Source organism: Phaethon aethereus, assembly GCF_964289735.1.
Source record: "Phaethon aethereus genome assembly, chromosome: 11".
Lineage (NCBI taxonomy): Eukaryota > Metazoa > Chordata > Aves > Phaethontiformes > Phaethontidae > Phaethon > Phaethon aethereus.
This window is the reverse complement of record NC_138587.1, coordinates 24,560,249-24,580,462: the sequence shown is the minus strand read 5'-3', so window position 1 is coordinate 24,580,462 and position 20,214 is coordinate 24,560,249. Positions and strand designations below refer to the sequence as shown.

Below are 20,214 nucleotides of genomic sequence, written 5' to 3'. Positions count from 1 at the left end.
ATGAGATAAAAGAAAACAAGCGGGTATTTATGATTAAAAATATCTTAATGATGAATCAGTTGTGAATGGGTGGCATTAGCAATGCTACCTAGCAGTGGCAGACAAAAGAAAGACTTACAAGGCCATAGCTGTAAGAAGAAATCCTAATGCTTAAAAACATAGCATAGAGGATGATCTAAGAGAAAATGTTTTTTTTTTTTCTCACTTGTGTTTAAAAGAGAATCAGGATGCTTAAACCCCCTAAAATGTTCTACGTCGCACAGTGACAGTCGTGGCGGTACAGCAGCATAAATCCAGTGCAAGAGAGTGAAGACACCTTTACATGAGAATTCAGCTTTATGGAAATAGCGTTAAACTTTTGTTTTCACATTAATTTCATCTGAGAAATGGTGCGTTACAGCTACTGCCATGTTAATGTGGGCATTTCTTGATAAATCCATGGGGGAGGCACTGTTTTGAAGGCCACCAGAGCTTGAGCAGAGCAGGAGACGGCTCTGCTGCCTCAGCTGAGAGCACCTGGGCAGGATTTTAGGGGAGGAGATCCAACCTCCCAGGCCCAGGGCTGCCTCTGTGTCACTCAGCCCCCGCTGGTGGGTTGCAAAGTATTCTGAGCTGGTGAAAGATTCCCACCACAGAGCTGTCGTCTGGTTTGAGTTGGAAGAAGAGGATTTTGTTAATTTACACCTCATTTATATTTTTCTGCCTTCCTAGTGCATTGGCTACAGCATGTTAACTCCCAGGGACACCAGAGTTGAGGGATTAAAAGTAAGTCTGAGGAAATATTACTGACTTTAAGTGACCCTCAGTGACACTCCGCCTCTCTCTTTACTCTGTTCTTCATAAGATGCACCTTCTCCCACTGAGGATACCTGTCAGAGGCACGTCTCAGTATCCAAAACCAAATCTGCACAATTCGTGGTGAAGTAACTACCTGGATTTTAATGATCCCTTTGGGGTGTAACACTAGAATTTGCCAACATAGCACATTCCTTGAAAAAAAACCAAACAGCTGCAGTCTCAGCTTTCGGGTAGAAGTTAGAAACTAGAAAGGAAAGTCAATGTGGCGGTTCTGCCCACCAGCTGTCCCTCTTCTCCATCCGTCCATGGCTGGGCCAGTGTGAGGCAGAGATGCTCTCTTCTGTGCCCTTAGCTGCTGCCAGCCTACCAGTTCCCTCAGGAGTAATGAAGGAGAAGCATATGTCAATAGTTTCACATGAAATGGGTTTGCCTGGAGGTTTATAGTTCTGTGGCCGTGTGGTCCAAATCTGCTGAGGGCAATGGTGTGTTTTGCACCAGTTGAAAACAATGTAAGATCACAGGCAGCCCCAGGTAGTGCCTAAAAGTAACAGATGTGGATTTTAAATGAGCTTTGGCATGTGCAGCCAACATGGCTTCAGAGGAACATAAAAACCTGACACCGTACTGACGTCGACATATTGATTACAGAGTGGGTATGTCAGTATTTTCTAGCTTAGGCCAACCAGATATTTATTTGCAAATATATATAACAAAAAAAAATTCCCTGAGGAATTCTGAAAATAAAAAACTAAAGGAATTTTACATACACATTGTAGGCTTAGGACATTGACTTGCTACTTCTTAGGTCCAGATGACTGAGTGTTGCATCAGTGCTTATGGGACAAATACATCCCTGCACGTGAGGCACAGGGAGCTCCAGGCAGTGTCAGGGCCCTGAAGAAAAATTGGCCAAAGCAGTTTCATGACTAAGAGGCAGTATTCAGCCATTATACAGTTTATTAAAGGGATAAGGGTTATATGTACCAGGACAGAGCATAATGAACACAGGCAGAAGTTGAAAGTAGTTTGAAAAAGCCCTGCAGCTGCAAGCAAATATGTCGCTTTGTGTTCTAGACCTTGTGGAGTGCTCAAACATGTAATTGTTTTTATTATGTTTGGCATTTGCTTACCAGTTCATTACCAATTATTTTTGACACTGGAAGAAACACTGAGCAGCATTTGCTGCACTAAAGGAGGGCGAGGCAGCAGCAGGCGAGCCATGGCGGGGTGAAGCAGTCGTCTCCTCCACCCGGGTGTAAAGCAGGGGCACATTCACACTGCCTTTATGGAGCTGCTTAGGAATTACAATGGTCCAACTAAGAGAGGCGTTTGGCTCTGTTCAGCCTTCATTATGTTTTAGAAATTAATTCTATCCGTGGTGGAGAAATTAGTATCCCAATTTCTGTGCCTTTGCCACCACACTTGCCCAGTGGTGTAACCTGTAGCAATAGCTGACCACATTTTCCTGTCAGACTGGCAACTCTTTTTTCAAGCAGCTTGGTAAACTTGCCCAAGTATTACTGTCTCACAACTATTTATGCCAAGAACTTGCCGAGACATTTCCCTCCTTCTATTGGGCAGTCCGGCAGTACATGTGCATCTTGACGTATGGATGTGCTTATCCTCAGGATGACGCTGGGGAACATGGTTTTCGCTCCCCATCGGTGGATGGAGACCTACCTGAAGCAGGAACTGCACTGGAAATGTGAAACACCGGAAAGAAATGAGATACTCGCAGCTCTTGCATGCAGACTTGGCGCTGACACCAGTACTTCTCACGTTAGCCTTTCACTCTTCCCATTCTGGTGTGCCCTTCGATACCCTCCATTGTGGCAAATAGGAACCATCCCACCATAGCCGTGATTATGGCCCCACGCGTGGCTGCTGTTAGATCTGCCTTGCACAGTACTCACCTTTTTATACGGGGCTGCTTCCGACGCCTCCTGGCTTCCGGCCATCCTGCAAGCACCCGTTAGCAAGGAGCCAGCCGCCAGGGATGCTGCGTGGCTGTGCCTTTTCTGCTGCACTCTCGCCCGGGCTGCTGTGGGGTCAGCTTCGGCCACCGCGCGCCAGACCAGGCTGCTGGGGGGGCGACGCTCGGGCCCTCCCCGCGGGCGCGCTCCTGCCACCGCCCCTCCGCGGCGCTGCCCCAACGCCGCTCCGCGGGCACGGTCGCCGGCGCCCGGCAGGGGCCGCTCTCCTCCCCCGCCACCGCCCCTCGCGGGGCATGCTGGGAGTTGTAGTCCAACGGGCGGTGCGCTCTGCGGGGCGGCGGCGGGCGCGGACTACCGGCCCCAGCATGCCGCGGGGCGCCGGGCCGGCCGTTCCTTTTGAATGATTTCACTGCGGTCGGCGCTTGGGGCGAGTTTTGCAGCGGCGGCGGCGCGGCGCGGGGGGATCCGCGGCGCAGCTCAGCGGGCGTCTCGCCCGTTGATGGCAGCCCGAGCGGGTTCTGCCATGGCCGCCCACGGGCCGCGGCGCTGCTAGGAGCGGCAGACGGGCTGCGCGTTCACCCTTTCGCCTGTCCGCCTCGCCGGCTGCGAGCCGACGGCCGCCGCCGACATGTCGCTGGCTATGGAGGAGGAGGAGTACGCCAGGCTGGTGATGGAGTCGGAGCCCGAGTGGCTGCGGAGCGAGATCAAGCGGCTCTTCCAGGAGCTGGGCGAGACTACCCGGGAGAAGATCCAAGCGGCGGAGTACGGGCTGGCCGTGCTGGAGGAGAAGCAGCAGCTGAAGCAGCAATACGAGGAGCTGGAGCTGGAGTACGAGACCATCCGCACCGAGATGGAGCAGCTGAAGGAGGTGAAGCGGCGTCGGGGCGGGGGGGGCGGCAGGTGCCTGCCCTGCGGGGCAGCCCGGGCCCGGGCGCTGCGGGTGAGGGGGGGCGAGGGCGGTTTGGGGACGGTGGGAGCGGGACAGATGGCCGTCTTTGGAGCCCGACGGTGGTGGGCTGTGGGGCAGTCGGAGAGTCAGCCCCCTGCCCCTCCGGCAGAATCGGGGGGAGGGCGACCAGGCCTCAGTCTTGCTCCAGGGTGCGCGGTTAAATCCTTCCTCCTCCTAAGTGACAGCTCTCGGAGGCCGTTGCCTTTCAGACCAGGAAAGGGGCGGGGGGGGGGGGGGGGGGGGAGAAAGGCTTTTCTGCCCCTAACCTCTCTCCAGTGGCGGGGGGACGTGGGAGGGAAGCGGGTAAATGCTTTCCGTTCTTCTCCCGTCCATTTGCCTCGGGTCTGGTCGCAGGTCGGCCTGAGGGCTGCAGTGGGGAGCGAAGCCTCTCGGCTGCCCCGGTGCAGCGCCGCGGCCCGGGCGGGCCCGCTCGCCGCTGTCACCTCGCTGCCCCTCGGAGTGAGGGCCCGAGCGGGCGGCGCTGGCGGGGCCGGGAGCTCCTCGGCGGCTGCCAGCCGCCCGCGTTTGTGCGGAGGGAGCGATCTGGCCGTGGTGTCAGTGACTTCCTTAGTGCCGACCACCACGAAAATGGTATAGCGGGCTGTAGCTCACGCAGCTTTGTTTTGGTGCAGGTCGCCGTTGTTGGCTTTTTTTTTTTTTAAAGAAAACATCTGATCTAATCTGTATAGAGGAGTAAGGTTCATCAGAAGAAATGCTGTTTTCTTAGGCCAGCTGGCACATAAGTTTTTCTCATGCAAGATCTTCTCCAGGTCTAGAACACGGGAAAAGCGCTGCCTCATTTCCGTGCAGGCAAACCCTGTGACGCTTTTCAACTGATTTAGGCCTTGCCTTGGTTGCAAAACATCTGATACAGCCTAAAAGATGAATATATGTGGATTTATTTGAGCAGTGCAAACTGTATCCGATGGGTCTTTGGTTTAGCTCGTTCAGTTGGAAATGGATTTGAAGCAACATCAAAATAAGCTGTTTCAAAGGGAAAATAACTACTTCCAAATGGACTGGTACAAATTCAGCTTAATCTGTGAACGCCCTCACTTCCTGCATCCTGTGTGTCTTTTGGTCTTGTAAATAAAGCTTTATTCAGCTTTTATTATGTTAAACAAGCATAAGGAAAAGAGGTTAATTACTTTGAATTACATGGCTACAAGCTTGTGAACTGAACAGGCAAGCTGAACTGATGTACCGCTATAACTAAAGCCACTTGAGATGGACACGGTTACAGCAGCATGCAGTAGCAGAGATGCGAGGTGAAAGTCAAGGGTAGAGGCAGTCTTGAAAAGAAGGTGAGTGCGATAGAGTTGTGCTAAAGGGAAAGAAAAATCAGTAAACCCGTTTGGTAGGTGGGGTGGGAAACATGGCATGGAGAGGTGAGAGGACTGGCCCAACCTCATTCAGCCAGCCAGTGCCTGACCCACAAATGGAAGCCAGGCTGCCTCAGTCACAGGTAGTGCTTTATTCACTGGGCTGTGCTGTGTACACTTGGGCATTACACGTTTTGGCTCTCAGATGGAAAAAGGCTTGAAGACAACTTATTTTCATTCTTTTAGGGCTGCAACACTTCAGAGCTTGTAAAAGAGATTTAAAAAAATTGAAAATGGCAGGATCAGCAATGATTCACTCCTTTTTTGCTTCTAACATTCTGAAGGATTTGCTTTGTGTATGCATGTCCCGTTGTAATTAAGTGAAAACCTGGGAGGCAAATAATTCTGGGAACTGCTGGAGGACTCTGTTAGTTAGCCTGCACAGGGAAAAAGCATTGCTCCTCTACCTTTCTTGTGATGCAATGGGGGAATCTGGTCTGCATTAGATCTTGTAAACCTTTAACAAATGCATGAAGCATGTTCTCAGAGGAGTTTATCTTCTTTGCTGTTTATGCAACTTCTTGCTTTTCCCAGGCACAGCTAGAGGAGCGTTGCATATAAGACTTGCCACATGTCAAGCTCCAACCTAAAGGGACTCCACCTTGGGTACCTGAGGTTGTTCTTGGGGAAGGCAGGGGATCGATGGTGGCATGTCTGACTAGAACAGGAGTGCTTTCCATCTCTTCCTTCTTAACTGTGACTTCATGCAGCCTTTTAAAATACAGCAATTCTAGTCTCTATTAGTCTTGTTTTGCTCTCTACGACATCTGGAGACATCAGTAGCACAAGACCATGTTATGCTGAGTGGTGTGCAGGCACACAGCAAAGTTGCCTGTCCTGCTGGTGTTGTAGATTTAGATAGACTTTAATTTGTTTAATGTTATGAAGTACCCAGTATCATGGCCCTGTTCATACTGTAGGCTCTGAGCGTGGGAACTTTGTAATATAGTTTGTTGAAAGTACAGACTTTTCTGCTACAGTCATCATATCTTCCATAGCTTTCTGGCCAGGTTCTCCTACCTGCCCCCCGTTCCTGATTGTGGCAGGATTTCATAGCCTTAACCTCCACAGTTTTATCCCTTTGGTAAGTGCAGATGGCATACAGTGCAGCTGTACCCCATTTTGTGAAGAAGTCTGTGTACAACCAGTATTTGCAAGTCAAGTCCTCCGGGTGAAGTTGGGGAGCTGTCCTGTCCTTGCACTGAGGCTCCACACCAACCTCTCTTTAGTCAGGGTCCTTGGTAAATTGCCGATTCTTCCCTGAATTTGTCCTTTTACCTGCTTGGATGCTGACTTGATCTCATAGCTTTTTATGGTAATTTATACTGCATTTCTTCTACCATTTTCATTTGAGAGAACTAAATTTAAATTCAAACTTTCTCCCCAAGTGAGGTGACTTACTGGTCATCTTGAGTCCCACATTTGCTTTTGTAAAAGGGAATTGATTTCAAACTTTCATTAAACATTATAGATAAATAAAACAGTTTTTCCTAGTTTGCAGAAATAAGATACTGGCTTTCTTGTAGTGAAGTACCACATCACACTGTATACATATAATTTTTAGTGGGTTTTTTTCCCCTCTAGGAGATGAAGAGAGGCTAAAGAGATAAAGAGTTGTTTCTCTAGGCAGTGTTCAACTAGTAAGTCATCCTGCAAGCCTCTGTCTGCGATGGTACTAATTGTAAAAATTAAAGGGCTGCCTACCTGCCTGAGCCGTGATTTCTGTTCTTATGGGGTAGATACGTAGGATCAGCTCTTTGTGCACTCCAGCTCACGAAAGTGATTGTCTGGGAATTCAGTTATTGGCATTCCTGATGATTTGTAGGGGAATGTGGCATAGAAAGTTAGCTTGGAAAAGGGGTTATCTGCTTCACTCAGTGCTCTTGAGTTGCTTTTAAGATGTAAGTTAGATTTATAACTAACTATTAGCTCAGTTATGACACTGGCTGCTGTCCAAAGCTCCTTTCTGATTAGGTTGTTATGTTGTATTGGTGGTGGTAGACTTGTGTTTAAATCCCTCGGAAAACATGGGCATTATATTACGAGCTATCTATTGCTGTAACTATGTGAAAGTATGCAAGTAGATTGTGGCTGTCCTTAAAGTCTGTCACTACATCACATCTGCCACTGCATCACAGTTAATGTGAAGCATATGGCTGTATATGGTTTTTAAGGGAGAGAGGAAAAAAGTAGCTTACAAGGAAGAGTAGCAATGATCTGTACGTGACTCTTCATTTCTTCGTAGGGTGGCAGTGGCTCTGTTTTTTGCCTTTACGGATCGCATATTGACTTTATGCCATGGCATGAATTCTCTGTGGACTATTCCTAGGCAGAGTTGGAAGCTCTCTTTGAAAGAAACATTCAAGTGTTACTTGCTGCTTTCTTTCCCATGAAGCTAAAGTGGGTGTACTGTGCAACTGAGGTGATAGGTCCTGGGCTGGTAGTATTTGTGCTGTTTATTTGAATGTACTCCTCAGGTGGAGCGTACAGTATCTGTGACCACTGACAGAAGTTTTGCTTTGCTTAATTCACTTACATATGTAATGGTTAATTGGATATGTGGTATTTGATCCAGACTAGTTTAATGTTTTAACTGTGCACCTTCAAAAGTGAAGGAGAAACCGTTCCCTTTCCTGTACACCTTATATAATGCTGTATACCTTATAGACAGACATATAAGCTGGTTACTGAAGTAGTAGTGATTTTCCTAACTATTTATCTACTTACAAAACTTTTTACCAATTGTGCTGCTGTGCTCATTTTTTGCGTGGGAACATAAGGGTGAAGAGGGAAGAAATGGCTGGGCTACAGTTACCTAACAAACCAGTGGCAGACTGTGATTAAATCGTCTGTGCTTGTAGTTCAGTGCTGTATTGGACCAGGTCTTTCCATTTAACCATGGTAAATAATGATGTTCAGTAGTAATACCTCTAAGGCCTCAGGTACACCTCTGCAGCCTCCTCAACAAATATTCAGGTGTAATATTGTGAGGGACCTCAATGACATTTGAGATTACCTCTAACCTTCCAGCACTGTTAAAACCAAAGGGTTTAGTGCATAAAATAAAGGGAAATTTTTTTTTTTAAAAATAGACCAGCTTAGGCAAAATTTTAATTCTAGTTATACGTATGTAAATTCAGAATAAGAAAAGTATGACTACAAATTGATGTTGGGGAGCTGATACCAGTTTTGCACATACTAATGGCAAATAGTTATATATCTGTGAACCTGTCTTGTGGATTTAATGGTGACTGTTACTTGGACTCCAACACCTGCCACACTTGAAATTTAAGAAGAGAACAGAATTGCTGTGTCTAGTGTAAAATCAGACTGAAAACTGTGGTTCAGGTAAGTAAAATATACCCGTGTAAACTAAAGCTTCTTATATTTTGATAAATCATAGCTGGATTACGTTAAGAACAGAGCCACCTGTAATTTTAATCTGATGTCTGCAGTGCTATAGACACTTAGTACCATGTTTTGGAAAAGCTACCTTTCTTACATAGCCTTACTTTGGAAAAAACAACACCTGAAAAGTTAAGCATTCCAGTTTTTCCTGCTGTACTAGAAATAGTAACCTGTAAGGTTTCATGTTGCTAACTTCATTTGCTTTGCCAGTGTTACTTGAAGTGCCTTTCTTAAAAATCAGAAATAATAATATTCTTGAAGTCATGATTTCAGATTATTTTCTTGTGAAATTGCCAAGTTTTCTTTTTGGGCTTTTTTTGATAAAACTCACTATACCTTATGTAACAGAACATCCATAAATATTTGTGTGAAGAGTAAGGACCTTTGGGTGGAATTAAACTATTTTTTAAAAAAAGTGGTTTTCCCTAAGTTGCTGTAGTCTCTGCTGAGAGATGGGTCTTGGTGAAACATGATGTTTCATTTCTGTTTTGTGATGCTTGTCTGTGCCTTGGCCCAGAATGAGGGCTGTCCCTGACCCTCCAGCAAACATTAGATAATTTGTTCCTAATTTTCTACATTAGATTAAACCCAAGGTTTCATGAAACGAAAGTTTGGCAGGAGTAGTGTCATTTAATACGTATTTTTCCCCTGGAAGTGTAGCAGCGCTGTGTGTTTTGTGGAGGGGATACAGTGAACTGAACTGTGGAATCGAGCCGAATTTTTTTTTTGTTTGTTTTGTTTTGTTTTTTTTGTTAGCAGATTTCTTCTGGTTTTCGATTTAGGTCAGTTCCCTGATTTGGGTCATGGGCGTGCTGCACGTGTTTGTGCAGGTACCACCTCACCGAGAGCGTGTTACAGCAGCAGCAAATGGGTGGTGAGAGGAGCATCTTTAGCTAGTCTTGCTGCTGAGCTCGGTGGTGAAACTGCTGCCTGAATAGCACAAACCGTAGCCCGCACAGGATGCGTGAGTCCATCGTGGCTGACTGCTGGGATTTAGGAGTCTTGAGGGTGCTGCAGTGGGAACGGCATTACTGTCAGGCTGGTGGTTACGGTAGGCATCTGTACTGCGATGCAGTCTCTCTTTGCAACGCTTTTTGTCTTTACCCAAATAAACTGTTCCTATTAGAGACTCACACCTGGCATCCTTCAGCACGCAGTCCTGGATGAGGGCACTTGAGAGCTGAGGCTGTGCATGTGGGACGGAGGGCTGCCTAGGTGTTCAGAGAGCATGGTGATGGGCTCAGCAGCTGAGCACAGTCTTGGCAGGAGAAACACCGGATCGACTACTGCACGCTGGCAGTCCCTCTCCGCCAGTGCTGCCTGGGAAGATTTCTTCAAAGCTATATTGCTGAGGGCCCAGGTGAACCTGGAGAGCTTCTGATGGACACCGCTACGTGGGTGATGGCTGTGTATTCCTACATCCCTGAGGCAGAAGTTTGTGCGGCCCCTGACATGGCAGACACCCTGCCTGGAAACTGAAAGTCTCAAACCTGCAGTCATTAACGTTTTGTTGCATGGGGGTTTTCGTGCAGCTCTGCTACGGTGATACCCGTGGTTTACTCATTTCAAATCACAGTTCTCGCTTGCCATTTCTACATCTACCGGAACAAACTCGCTAGTTTCAGAGGTGTTAATACCCAATTTATCCCTTTGAATTGAGGACCATTTTTCTTCTAATCTGAAAGAAAATTCTAATGATTTGGAAAATTGCCTGATTTCCCTACGAGGGGGGCGAGTGGGTGGGAATAAGCAGTTCTCAGGCCTGTGTGCTGCCCCAGAGTTAATGGATTCACCATTTCCTCTTTTGCTCTACTGTATGTGAGGTTGTGACTAATCTGTGGCAGCATGGGGCCATAAGATGACTTCCAGAGGGTGATGCATCCTCCAGGCACTCATTTGCTTGCTTTCTCTGCTTTTGGCAGACTGCAGAGAATTGTTTGTTCAGATCTGGTAACCCAGCAACAGAGGAATATAATGTGGGTTTGAAATATGATCTACAAAACTTTAGCAGAGGGAAGTGACATAAATAAACTTTGCCATCCAAATGAATGCAGAAGCCTCCATTTCACAGAATGGCTGAAGTTTTAAGTGTAATAGCTGCAAAACCGTGGCTTTTTTTTTTCTTCTTTTTCCCTTCATCCAGTTCTTCTCTTCCTTCTTTCCACCTCCTGCTTTTCTTCCTCTCCTTTCTCCCCAGCTGTTTTCCCTACTTTGGCTGAAATACAGACCAGGCAGTGGAGTCTGCCTTCACATCACGACATGCGTCAGGCTCGCCCTGCAGACAGGCGTCACTTTGGAGTGGCTAGATGGGACCTTCCTCAAGAGTCTGCCAAAAGCTGTGGTTCGTCTTGCCCATAAAACAGATGGATTTGCCACCAGGGCCCTGGGGATGCAGGGACCCACATAGTGTCTAGAGGGTCTGTGTGCCTGGACGTGGGCCTAACTGTGAAAGTTTGGCCCAAACATAGTTGAAGCGCGGTGTGGGAATGGCCATGGTTTCTCTGCAGTCCTGTGGCCATGTTCGGCACTTGGGTCACGCAGTGGCAGTGCCGTACGAGGACCTATACAGCTGTGGCTGAAACGAACGGCATGTCTGGTAGTGTGCTGCACTCATGCTGTATGGCCCGGCCCCTGCCGTATGCCACAGTCCTTTGTCTCCTTAAATCTTTTGTTTTCACCCCATAATTGCTGCCAACATGCAGTCTGGATCTTCGCAAGCTTACAGAGTGGTGCTGAGCACTAAGCTGCAGGCAATGAGGCAGTACTATGGTAGATTCATTAGGAAGTCTCTCCGCATGTCCTGTCTGTCAGTGCTGAACAAAACTGGTCCCGTAGTTTAGCTCTGGCTCGAAGGCAGAGAAGTGTATTGACCTAATGGATGAAATAAGCTTATTTCTTCTGTATTGCTACAAACTGAAAAGATGTTTGAACTGCCATCTAGCCTGCCAAAACCAGACAAGTTTCATTGCTTCCTATACACAGAGCGTTTGTTACATCCAATTTTAGTCTCTTTCTAAGGCCAGAATCCTTTTTGTTTTTAAATGATTAATGGGTGATGTTTTTTTGGAACCTGTTCAGTTGCGTGAACAGTTGACTCTAAAGTAAGAGGGATTTTCTTGTGCTCCCTGCACATGCGGCTGTGCATGTTTCACGGGAGGGATTTGGTTGTGATGCCCAATGCAGCTGAATATCACGACATGTCTGTAGTCCAGCCCACCCTCTAGCTTCTGCTAAAGCTTGGCAGTGGGTGCCCTGCCAGTAGCTGTGAATGAAGCTTTTTGATGGTATGACGTTAGGACAGAAACAGAGAGAATGCATTTTCAAGCAGTGAGTATATAATTATTTTGTGGTTTTCTCTGATGTCATTTGGAGGGGGCATTCAACCTTTGAAATGGGAATCAGCTGTTGTAGGATGAATGCGACTGTCCCCAAGAAGCAATAAGCAGAAAAAAGCAGTGTCATGTAGCATGTGCCCTCAGCTTTGGTACATACTATCAAAAGAGGAAAGATTATTTTGCCAAAACATACTTTTCTAAATAAATTTTAGATTTAGCTGAAATCATTTAGCAGTGGTCCTGCTCTAAAATTTTCTCTGGCACAGTTTTTATCCAGTAGTTTTTATCTCAGTAGTATTCAAGTGTGTGTGAATAAAGGCTCCAGTCTGACTCGTATCTTGGTTCACTGTCTTCAACAGCTGTGCAAGCAATTCTGCTTGGCTCCCTTTTGGTGCTGCTTTCATAAAGTGTTTGTTTTTCACTAAGAAGTAATTAAAATCAGATATTCTTGGCTGTTAAAATAATTTTTCACATAATGTTAAAAGGCATTTACCTATTCATTTCCATCTCAAATTTTCTTCTGTCCTCTTGAAATTTTATATAAAGGTACATAATTTAACATCTGTAATGTCAATAACAGTGAGGCTTGACCTATAACAAGAGGTGTCATTTTTCCCTTCATCAAAAACCTATTCTTCCTGTGGTTCTTTTTTTCCTCAAACTTTTGTGGCCTCAAGCTCTGACATTTCTCATTGCAAAATTTTACCTATTTGGTAATGGTTTTCATTCTGTCACTCAGCAGTACTGGGTTGTTCTCCTACATCTTACAGCTGTGGTGGTAGGCAGAGGGTTTTAAAGAAGAATTTGCATTTTGAATACAGCAACATATTTAGTGTGACTCAATGTATAAGAAAATGCAAACCTTTGTGCATCCTCTGAAGTGTTAGTACTCTTAAGAAGGCTTTGTCCTGGCCTTGTCCTCTAAAAAAATACACCGATTTTCTTTTCTCCCAGTTATAATGGAATGATAAGCTTTGTGATCTTAAATAAATCCAACTGCTCTAGCTTTTGTTGGCCAGCTTTCTGGTCTTTCATAACAATGTGGATGGTTGTTTTTAAATTTGAATGGCTGGTTGGTTTTCGAGATGAATGAGATCCTGTCATGTAAAAATCTGTCTTATGTGTACATAACAAGTAAGCCTAATGTGAAAGTGGGATCTTTAGCATACTGTATAGCTACACAAAATCCGCATGTAAATAGTGTAAATGAGTTAACAAAATGTTCTGGTTTTCATGCACTTGAAGTTAAGTTGGAAAATCCCCTTGCTATGGCAGGTTTATTAGGCATTGTTTGTGTGTTTGTGGAGGCCTTCCTTTCCTGATGGGAAGGAGAAGGTAGATACAGTAGATTGCAGTTTCAAGTATTATACTGGGCTTATTTTTAGTTTTGCCTCACAATTTCTTTCCTTGTGTATCTTTAATATGAATTTTGCTTTAAATCAAAATTTCTGTGTCTTTGCTGTCATTGGTTTCGGCAAACGTTTTTGAATTTTTCAGTCTGCTTGTATTAGGATATAATGGTCTTTTCCTTCTGGCATTTTTGTGATCAAAACTATTTCAGGTGAGCAGGAAAGGCACTTCTCTGTCTGCTCATGTCAACTGCAAAGGCTACATAGAGTTGATGAGGCTAGAATTGTAATTTACTTTCCTAATTAGTAAGATCCCTCTAACATCTGGTTGTGATGAGATCCTCTGGACTTCAGTGGGAACAGAGGCAAGTCCTGTATGACTTCTTTTCATAGGTGAGTTATAACAGTCTGGCCAGAAAACCTAATTAAAGTGAGAGGGACTTAAGAAAACATTAAGGCCTCTTTTCTGCCATGTGCTGGGCTCACATGGGACGTGCTGAGATCTGTGCCCTTCCCTGTGCTGCAGACCTGTTCATGGGAGACAAGATGTGAGGAAGGAGCCCCTCTAGCCTCAACTACAGCCTTTCATAGATGAAATCTTGGCTTTGCACACTGCCTACTTACTGGCAGCGTTGCCAGTCTTAAACGCTAAGATTATCAGGAATTGTACCTTTAAAAAAAAAATCATGCCTACAGTTTTTGGAAGTGAGGATAGAGGAAGGAGGAATTGAGAATTAGGTTGACTTGTTTCTTTTGTGCACCCGCAGAGGCTAGAAAGTACCTGAGCTGCCCCTGCACTATCCCCTTCTCTCCTGAAGAGGACAAATTCCGTAACTCCAGTACCATAGCAGTTGCTTTTTAAATGCCAAAATAATTTATGACTTCTGATACTCATGAGATGGTTTTGTATTTGCATGTCTGAAGTGTTAACTGAGCATCTAACCTCCCTCGTACAGATGTTTGTACTTCTAAGCCCCTAATATAAACGAATGCATGCACAAAATCATGCCCTTAACTCTGTAGCTGCATTGAGTTTAATGTGAGGTAAGGCTTGTGTGTTCAAAGAGCCTTTGTTGCAACTTTTTTAAAAACAGCAGAGAAGTGTAGTCTGTGTTGTGCTCTAATTACTTACAAAATGGGAGATTTAATGGGAATGCAGACAGACCCTGAAACCTAATGACTAGGACTGCAGTGACCTTTCTTCCCTGACAACAGGAAAATTTTGTGCTAGCATTTCTTTGGAGCTGTGCCTCACCGTTTGGTGGGAGAGCAGGCATGCTGCTGCAGCGTGGAAGTTCAGAGAGACACCCTCGTAAATACTTGGATTTTGTTCTGTAGTTGCAGCACTGGATGTTTGTCTTGTTTTTCTCCTTCCTTTATTTTAAATGGGTTGGGAATGTTTTATGGGCAGGAAATGGGGATTGCTGTTTTGTGAGCACAGCTGTTTTAAATAAACTTAAACCAGTGGAAGGGTGTTGAACTCTCTCCTTTTGGAAAGGGCCAAAAACCTCATGGAACTAGAATAGCTCATTTGCTTTTTGAAACGGCAAACTTAATTTTTAAGCTGTCCTCTTGCATCCTTAGTGTACAGCATCGCAAATTTCCTTAACTGTGTCAATGAGGCTATTAAGGATGTTTCCCTCATTAAATTTGTGGGAAAGGAAATGGATGGAAAGGGATTTTAGATTTTATGCTTTGCTACTGGAGTTTAATCTTAAATTAACATTAAACTAACATTCATTCCTTCTTTAATTCTGTTTAGGGTTTGAATTTCTAATTCTTGTTACCCTTGTTGAGAAAGGAAATAGATCTTGAAATGAAAAAAATCTCTTTTCAAGTAAAACTTAATGTACTTAAGCAATTCTTGATAAAACTCCCTTAAATACAGTCCATGAGATTAGCGTTTTCTCTCACATTTGTGCTACATACCGAATGGATGGACTTGGCTAATTTAATGCAGCCTTGGTGAACTGCACTGAGAAATCTCTTTGAACACATCAAACCTAATTGTAAAGACAAACTTCCCCATGACACACAATTGACACAATGTAGATTTCTATATTACACTGGAAGTTAAAAAACCACAGATGTGTATTGAATATCTTGCAACAGGAGGCAGCTACTTGTATTTTTCTTACTTTCTGTGTGTACATATGCACGTCTGGCAAATTCTAGCATTATGATAAGACTGAAAAAGCGCAATTTTGCATATAGTAGCTAAACACAAGAAGAAGAGACCTTCAATCTGCTGCTCTTTTAAAGAACGTATTTTGAAAGATGTTTATAATCATTCACTTTTTTACATATGTAATGAAAGAATGTGTAAATCATTCTGTTATGTAGATCTTGGCAGCTGCCAGTTGAGCGGGGGAAGGGGGTAAGAAGAGCAAAAATGAGATATGAACTACTGACTGAGCATGTAACTTTTAAAATCCATGTTTACGCTAAGCATTACCGCCATTTCCCATGACTGCCCAAGCACTGTGTTCAAGGGAAACCTTCCTGGAGCTGTGGTGGTGGAGGATGTTGCTGCCTTGTCTGATACCTTTCATTTTCTCTCTCGTTTTTTTCCTCACCCACCCCCCCTTGCTCTTCCTAAGTTTTGAAAAGAGCGTTGTGTCTGCTTTTCAAACAAACTTTCCTGGAGTGTTTCATTGGATTTGTGAAAGGATTTTTGAAGGCATCTTTCTGAAAAGTAAGTTGGGTAGTTGTAGAGCTGCCTCTCTTGTTTTCTGGCTCCTAGTCATTCCATGCTTGCCGTTGCGTGAAGGTTTGGCCCTTTTGTTCAGATCCCTTCTGATCACAGTTGCTGAATTCAGTCTCCTAATTTAATATGCATCTTTTTGGTCATTCAGTTTGGTCTTAAAATTTCTTTGTGTTCAGAAGCTAAAAGGGAATATGTAGAAAAGACAACAAATCTTTTTTGTAGTTTTTTTCCCTCAAAGGTTGCTGTTTATGTCACCTTCCTGCCTGTCCCTTTACGTACAGTGTACTCAAGAGCCACAGTCTTGACAGACTTGAAAGGGAATCTGAGGCTGGGGGTAATCGAAGCCTGACAGGCAGGACAGCCGGGTGGGTGGCAGGTAGGTCTGAGCTCCCCACAGGAACAAGGAGAAGCTGCAGTGGCTTGATTTGATGGACATCAGACAACTCCAGCCTGTCTTTGGTCATATGTTCCTCTGTAAACCCACAGGGCTTTGGTTTTGCTTTGTTGCTATTGCAGATTGTGAAATCACTGCAGTTGGAGAGCAGAGTGCTTTACATAACCTTTATAAAATTTCTCCTTTTTCTGTTCATGAAGGATTTTTACTAAAGGTCCTAAAAAGTGAAGGCTTAGTGTAAAATAAATTTAAAATAAAATTCCTAATATTTTTTAACAATACTAATCTGTTACAAGCCTGTCATTTTTTTCTTAAAATGTTGGCAATTACCATGTGTAACTGTTGCTTTCAGTTGTGCATGTATGCCATATTTTGTCTTGCATGGGTTTGTTTATATAATAAACATTACATGGTAACTTCTGTATTCACTACTTAATATTATAGCAATGCCAGATGTACAAGTATATGCACAATTGACTTAAAAAGAAAATGATAAGCCTTGGCCCAGGCTACTTTGTCTAAAGCATCATTAGCAGGAAGGAATGTTGTTCTACCCCCGACAAGTAATGTCCAGCCAGCAGAGCTGTCTCACTCTTGTGAATATCTCTAAGTACTAGCTGACTTCAAATGAAAGTTTATCTTTGCAAGACAGGTAAGTTTGTCAGTGGTGTAGAGCTGATGGTGATCTTACCGCAAATTTGCATGTTAATAGCTTGGTGCTTGTGTGACTTTTCTTGATAAAGCGGTGGTTTATCTGGGGTGAGCATGCAGGGTGCTGTGCTGGTGAGCAGCGCAAGAGGAGATGTTCCACTGGGAAGCTGCCACACAACAGCACGTAGCTGACTTAGAAACTGCGATGAGAGACTGTACTTCTCGTGTGAGCATAAGCGAGATGCACCTCGCAATGGTTTCAGGCTGGGATGGATGGAAGGGGCTCAGGGCATGCTGACCGGGAGCACCCGCTGGTAGGAACGTGCGTGTGCGTACACTAGGCTCTTCTCTTCTGGCTCTTTGGTGCAGTTTGGGGGTTTGAATAGAAATCTGCTAGCTCCCACCTGCAGCTTTGTTAGTGGCTTCATTTCAGCCACATTTGACTCAGACACAGTAGGCGAAATTTAAGGCAGCTGTTTTTGTAGGTTTCTTCTTTTAGGGGTAATTAGTACTTTTTTTTTTTGCATGAGTGCGGCCTATGCTCTCTACTGTGAGTCCAATTCAGGAAGCTGTTTAAAGGTGGGCTGAAGCCAAAATATCCAAACTAATCCCTGGGAAATGAGACCGCTTGCACTTAACTGGCTAAATTAGAGCAGCGTTTGGGGAGCAGGGGTGCTTTAAAACACTTCCCCCCTCCCCCACTGGTTACAATGAAGTCTTGTTCTAAGATCCTTCAGTAATCACAGAAATATTTTGAGAGCACATTTGAGTCACTTGGAACAAATCCATCTGTGGAGTTGTTTAGCTCCAGCCTCTTGTGTTGCTACAGAACAGTCCATAAAAACTAAAGACTGAACCATAGCACATACAAAAGTAACCACAAACGCTTTCACAATTTCTATTCTTTGCCCATAGGTTATGGAGCCTCCATCATTGGAGGTGTTCAAATCCCAACTGGACAGTGTCCTGTGCAACCTGCTGTAGGTGGCCATGCTTTAAGTAGGGACTAGGTGATCTCCAGAGGTCTTTTCCAGTCTCAATTCTTCTGCGATTCTGTTATCCTGCTGCTCATACATGTACGTTCTTTACATACTGTGCTTTATAATATACCCCATAGTTTGGGACACAGTTCTAAAGTTTGAACTAATTTTTATGATTCCCCCCTCCAGCTATGTTTAGGCAGTGAATACTTGCTGAAGGATTGAGTAGCTGACTAGATTTTTAGCAAGTGGAGCATGTGAGGTATGTTAGTTGTTTGACTGGATTTCAGGAGGGCTGAAGTAATGCTGACTGCTGTGACACTTGCAGCATAACCTCTTAGGAAAGGAATGCAGAGATGGGTCATCTTCTGTCGGTGTTGGGCCTTTCACAGGCTTTATAGTTTTATTCCTGCATTTAGGTTTTTGCAATGATCCTACTAATCACTGTCATGTTCAGGAGTTTTGAAGCCCTCCTCTCACCCCTGCTTGTATTCTGCATCATTCTACCCTCTATCCTTGCAAACTGCTATTTAACTCCTAGAACAGTGTGCATGAATTGTGGTCACCTTTAACTTTTGTGGAGTTCTGGGATGAGAAAAATCCTGTATTCCAGTATTAATTTTTACTCAAGTGAGCCACGGTTGATTATACTTTCCTGTCCTCATGGGTTGCCAGTGGAGGTAAGCACAGTGGTGAACTGGAGGGAAACTGTACCTAGGACTGTTCATGGCCAGTAGAATTAGGCTTGAAGTATGTATCTTCGCTTGTGATGCCTCCTTTCTGAATTTTGGGAGGTTTTTAGGAAGACGAGAGAGCTTCTGAAGGCTGGGATGTAGGCTTTGTGTCAGGGCTGCTGGGACAGTGGACTTGAACATCTGGTTGGCCTGGAAGTTTGGAGAAGAACTTACTCATCATTATGTTCTGTATTTTAGTATCTCTTGTATGTGTGCTAGGGTAGGGAGAGCATCACTTTCCTGGCAGTTTCATGTTTGAGACGCTCCCCACCCAAGGACTTACTAATAAATCAGCTTGATCTTATCCTCTCTGTGGAAGGAGACAAGGAAGAAATGTCTCTAATGATTCCTTGTTGCCTACTTGTTTGACTTGGGAAACAGATGGAAACCAAACAACGGGAGTACAGTAAGAAATGTGGTGACAGAGCTGCTAATATCTGCATAGAATGAAAGCTCTGTGTGTTTACATTAGCTACTATACTGGTTTGTAGTGGGTTGTTCTAATCTACCCTGTGTGGCCAAGCGTTCTAAAATATAAATGAGTTATTGGGACTGAAGCAAATGGACCCTTTTAACATGACACAAAGCCTGTTAACTTCAAAATTGGTCTGATATTCTCTCTGACCTCCCCATTGTTAGGGTTTGTGGGGAGCACAGTAAGGCATTCATTCCTTTCATGCTCTTCAGCGTGTGGGACTGCAGCTGGGCAACGTCTCTTGGAATTTGGCTCATCCGGGGAGGCTTTTGGGGCTGGCAAAGCCCCTGCAAGGCATCTGTTCACTTTTAAGGTTCTTGGCTCTGGGAACTGTGAGAATTGGCCTCAGAGAGCGTTTATCAACCCCATGGTCTACCATGCCTCTTCTTGATCAACGTGGTTGTGTATGCCCTTATTTTCACAACAGGCCTGTCCTGTACTTACTCACAATAGGCCTGAAATAGCATTAAGGTTGACACTGTATTTCTATGTGTGCTTCACAAGGAATGTATTTTCTCATTATCATTGTTCTCTGTGGCAAGGTCATCTCCATAGAAAGTGATTAATTTGATGAAAGTATTTCTCTTGCCATGGGCTCCTCTATTTGCTGCCTAGTACCATGCTGTGTTAGTCATGTGTTAGCTTTGTCTTACTGCACATAATATTAGGCTTTGTATGAAGAATGTGGCCTTAATCTTCAATGGGCATTGCTGTACAAGGGAATAATGTCTCCACAAGGTGTGGAGTGTACGCAGATCTGAGTTTTGTTCCATTGCTTCTTGGTTCAATGAAGCTCTAAAACTAGGTTTTACTTGTAAAAGATTGCCAGAGCTATCAAGAACAGCCCAGTACTTGGTGTCAGTGTGCATGTTAATGCTCTCGAGTGCATAGGCTTGGATTGTTTAGCTCTTCCTCTCGTGTTTTAAGATCAGTCTTAATGCTGCCTTTGGAACTGGTGTTGCAGCACAGCGTAGTTATGGTGTTTTCCCATTGGATTTCTGATCTAGTGTCTTGAAACTTCAGGACTGTAGATAATGTGTATGTTTCTATTTCTCTTTCTTCTTGTAGTGCAGAAAACTTCTATAATAATGGAAAAGTTATGTTTGAGGAATTTGAGT

General features: G+C 44.4%; 1 protein-coding gene across 1 annotated transcript in view; it reads left to right on the top strand.

Moving 5' to 3' along the window:
• Window positions 1–2,996: 2,996 nt before the first annotated feature.
• BICD2 (BICD cargo adaptor 2) overlaps window positions 2,997–20,214 on the top strand; it is a gene marked incomplete at its 3' end in the record, with an annotated part of 96,523 nt that continues 79,305 nt past the window's right edge. Inside the window, exon 1 of the mRNA XM_082004661.1 lies at window positions 2,997–3,600. Within this exon, the coding sequence (XP_081860787.1) occupies window positions 3,361–3,600 (240 nt within the window). The 5' untranslated portion in view covers window positions 2,997–3,360. The remainder of the gene's footprint in view (window positions 3,601–20,214) is intronic.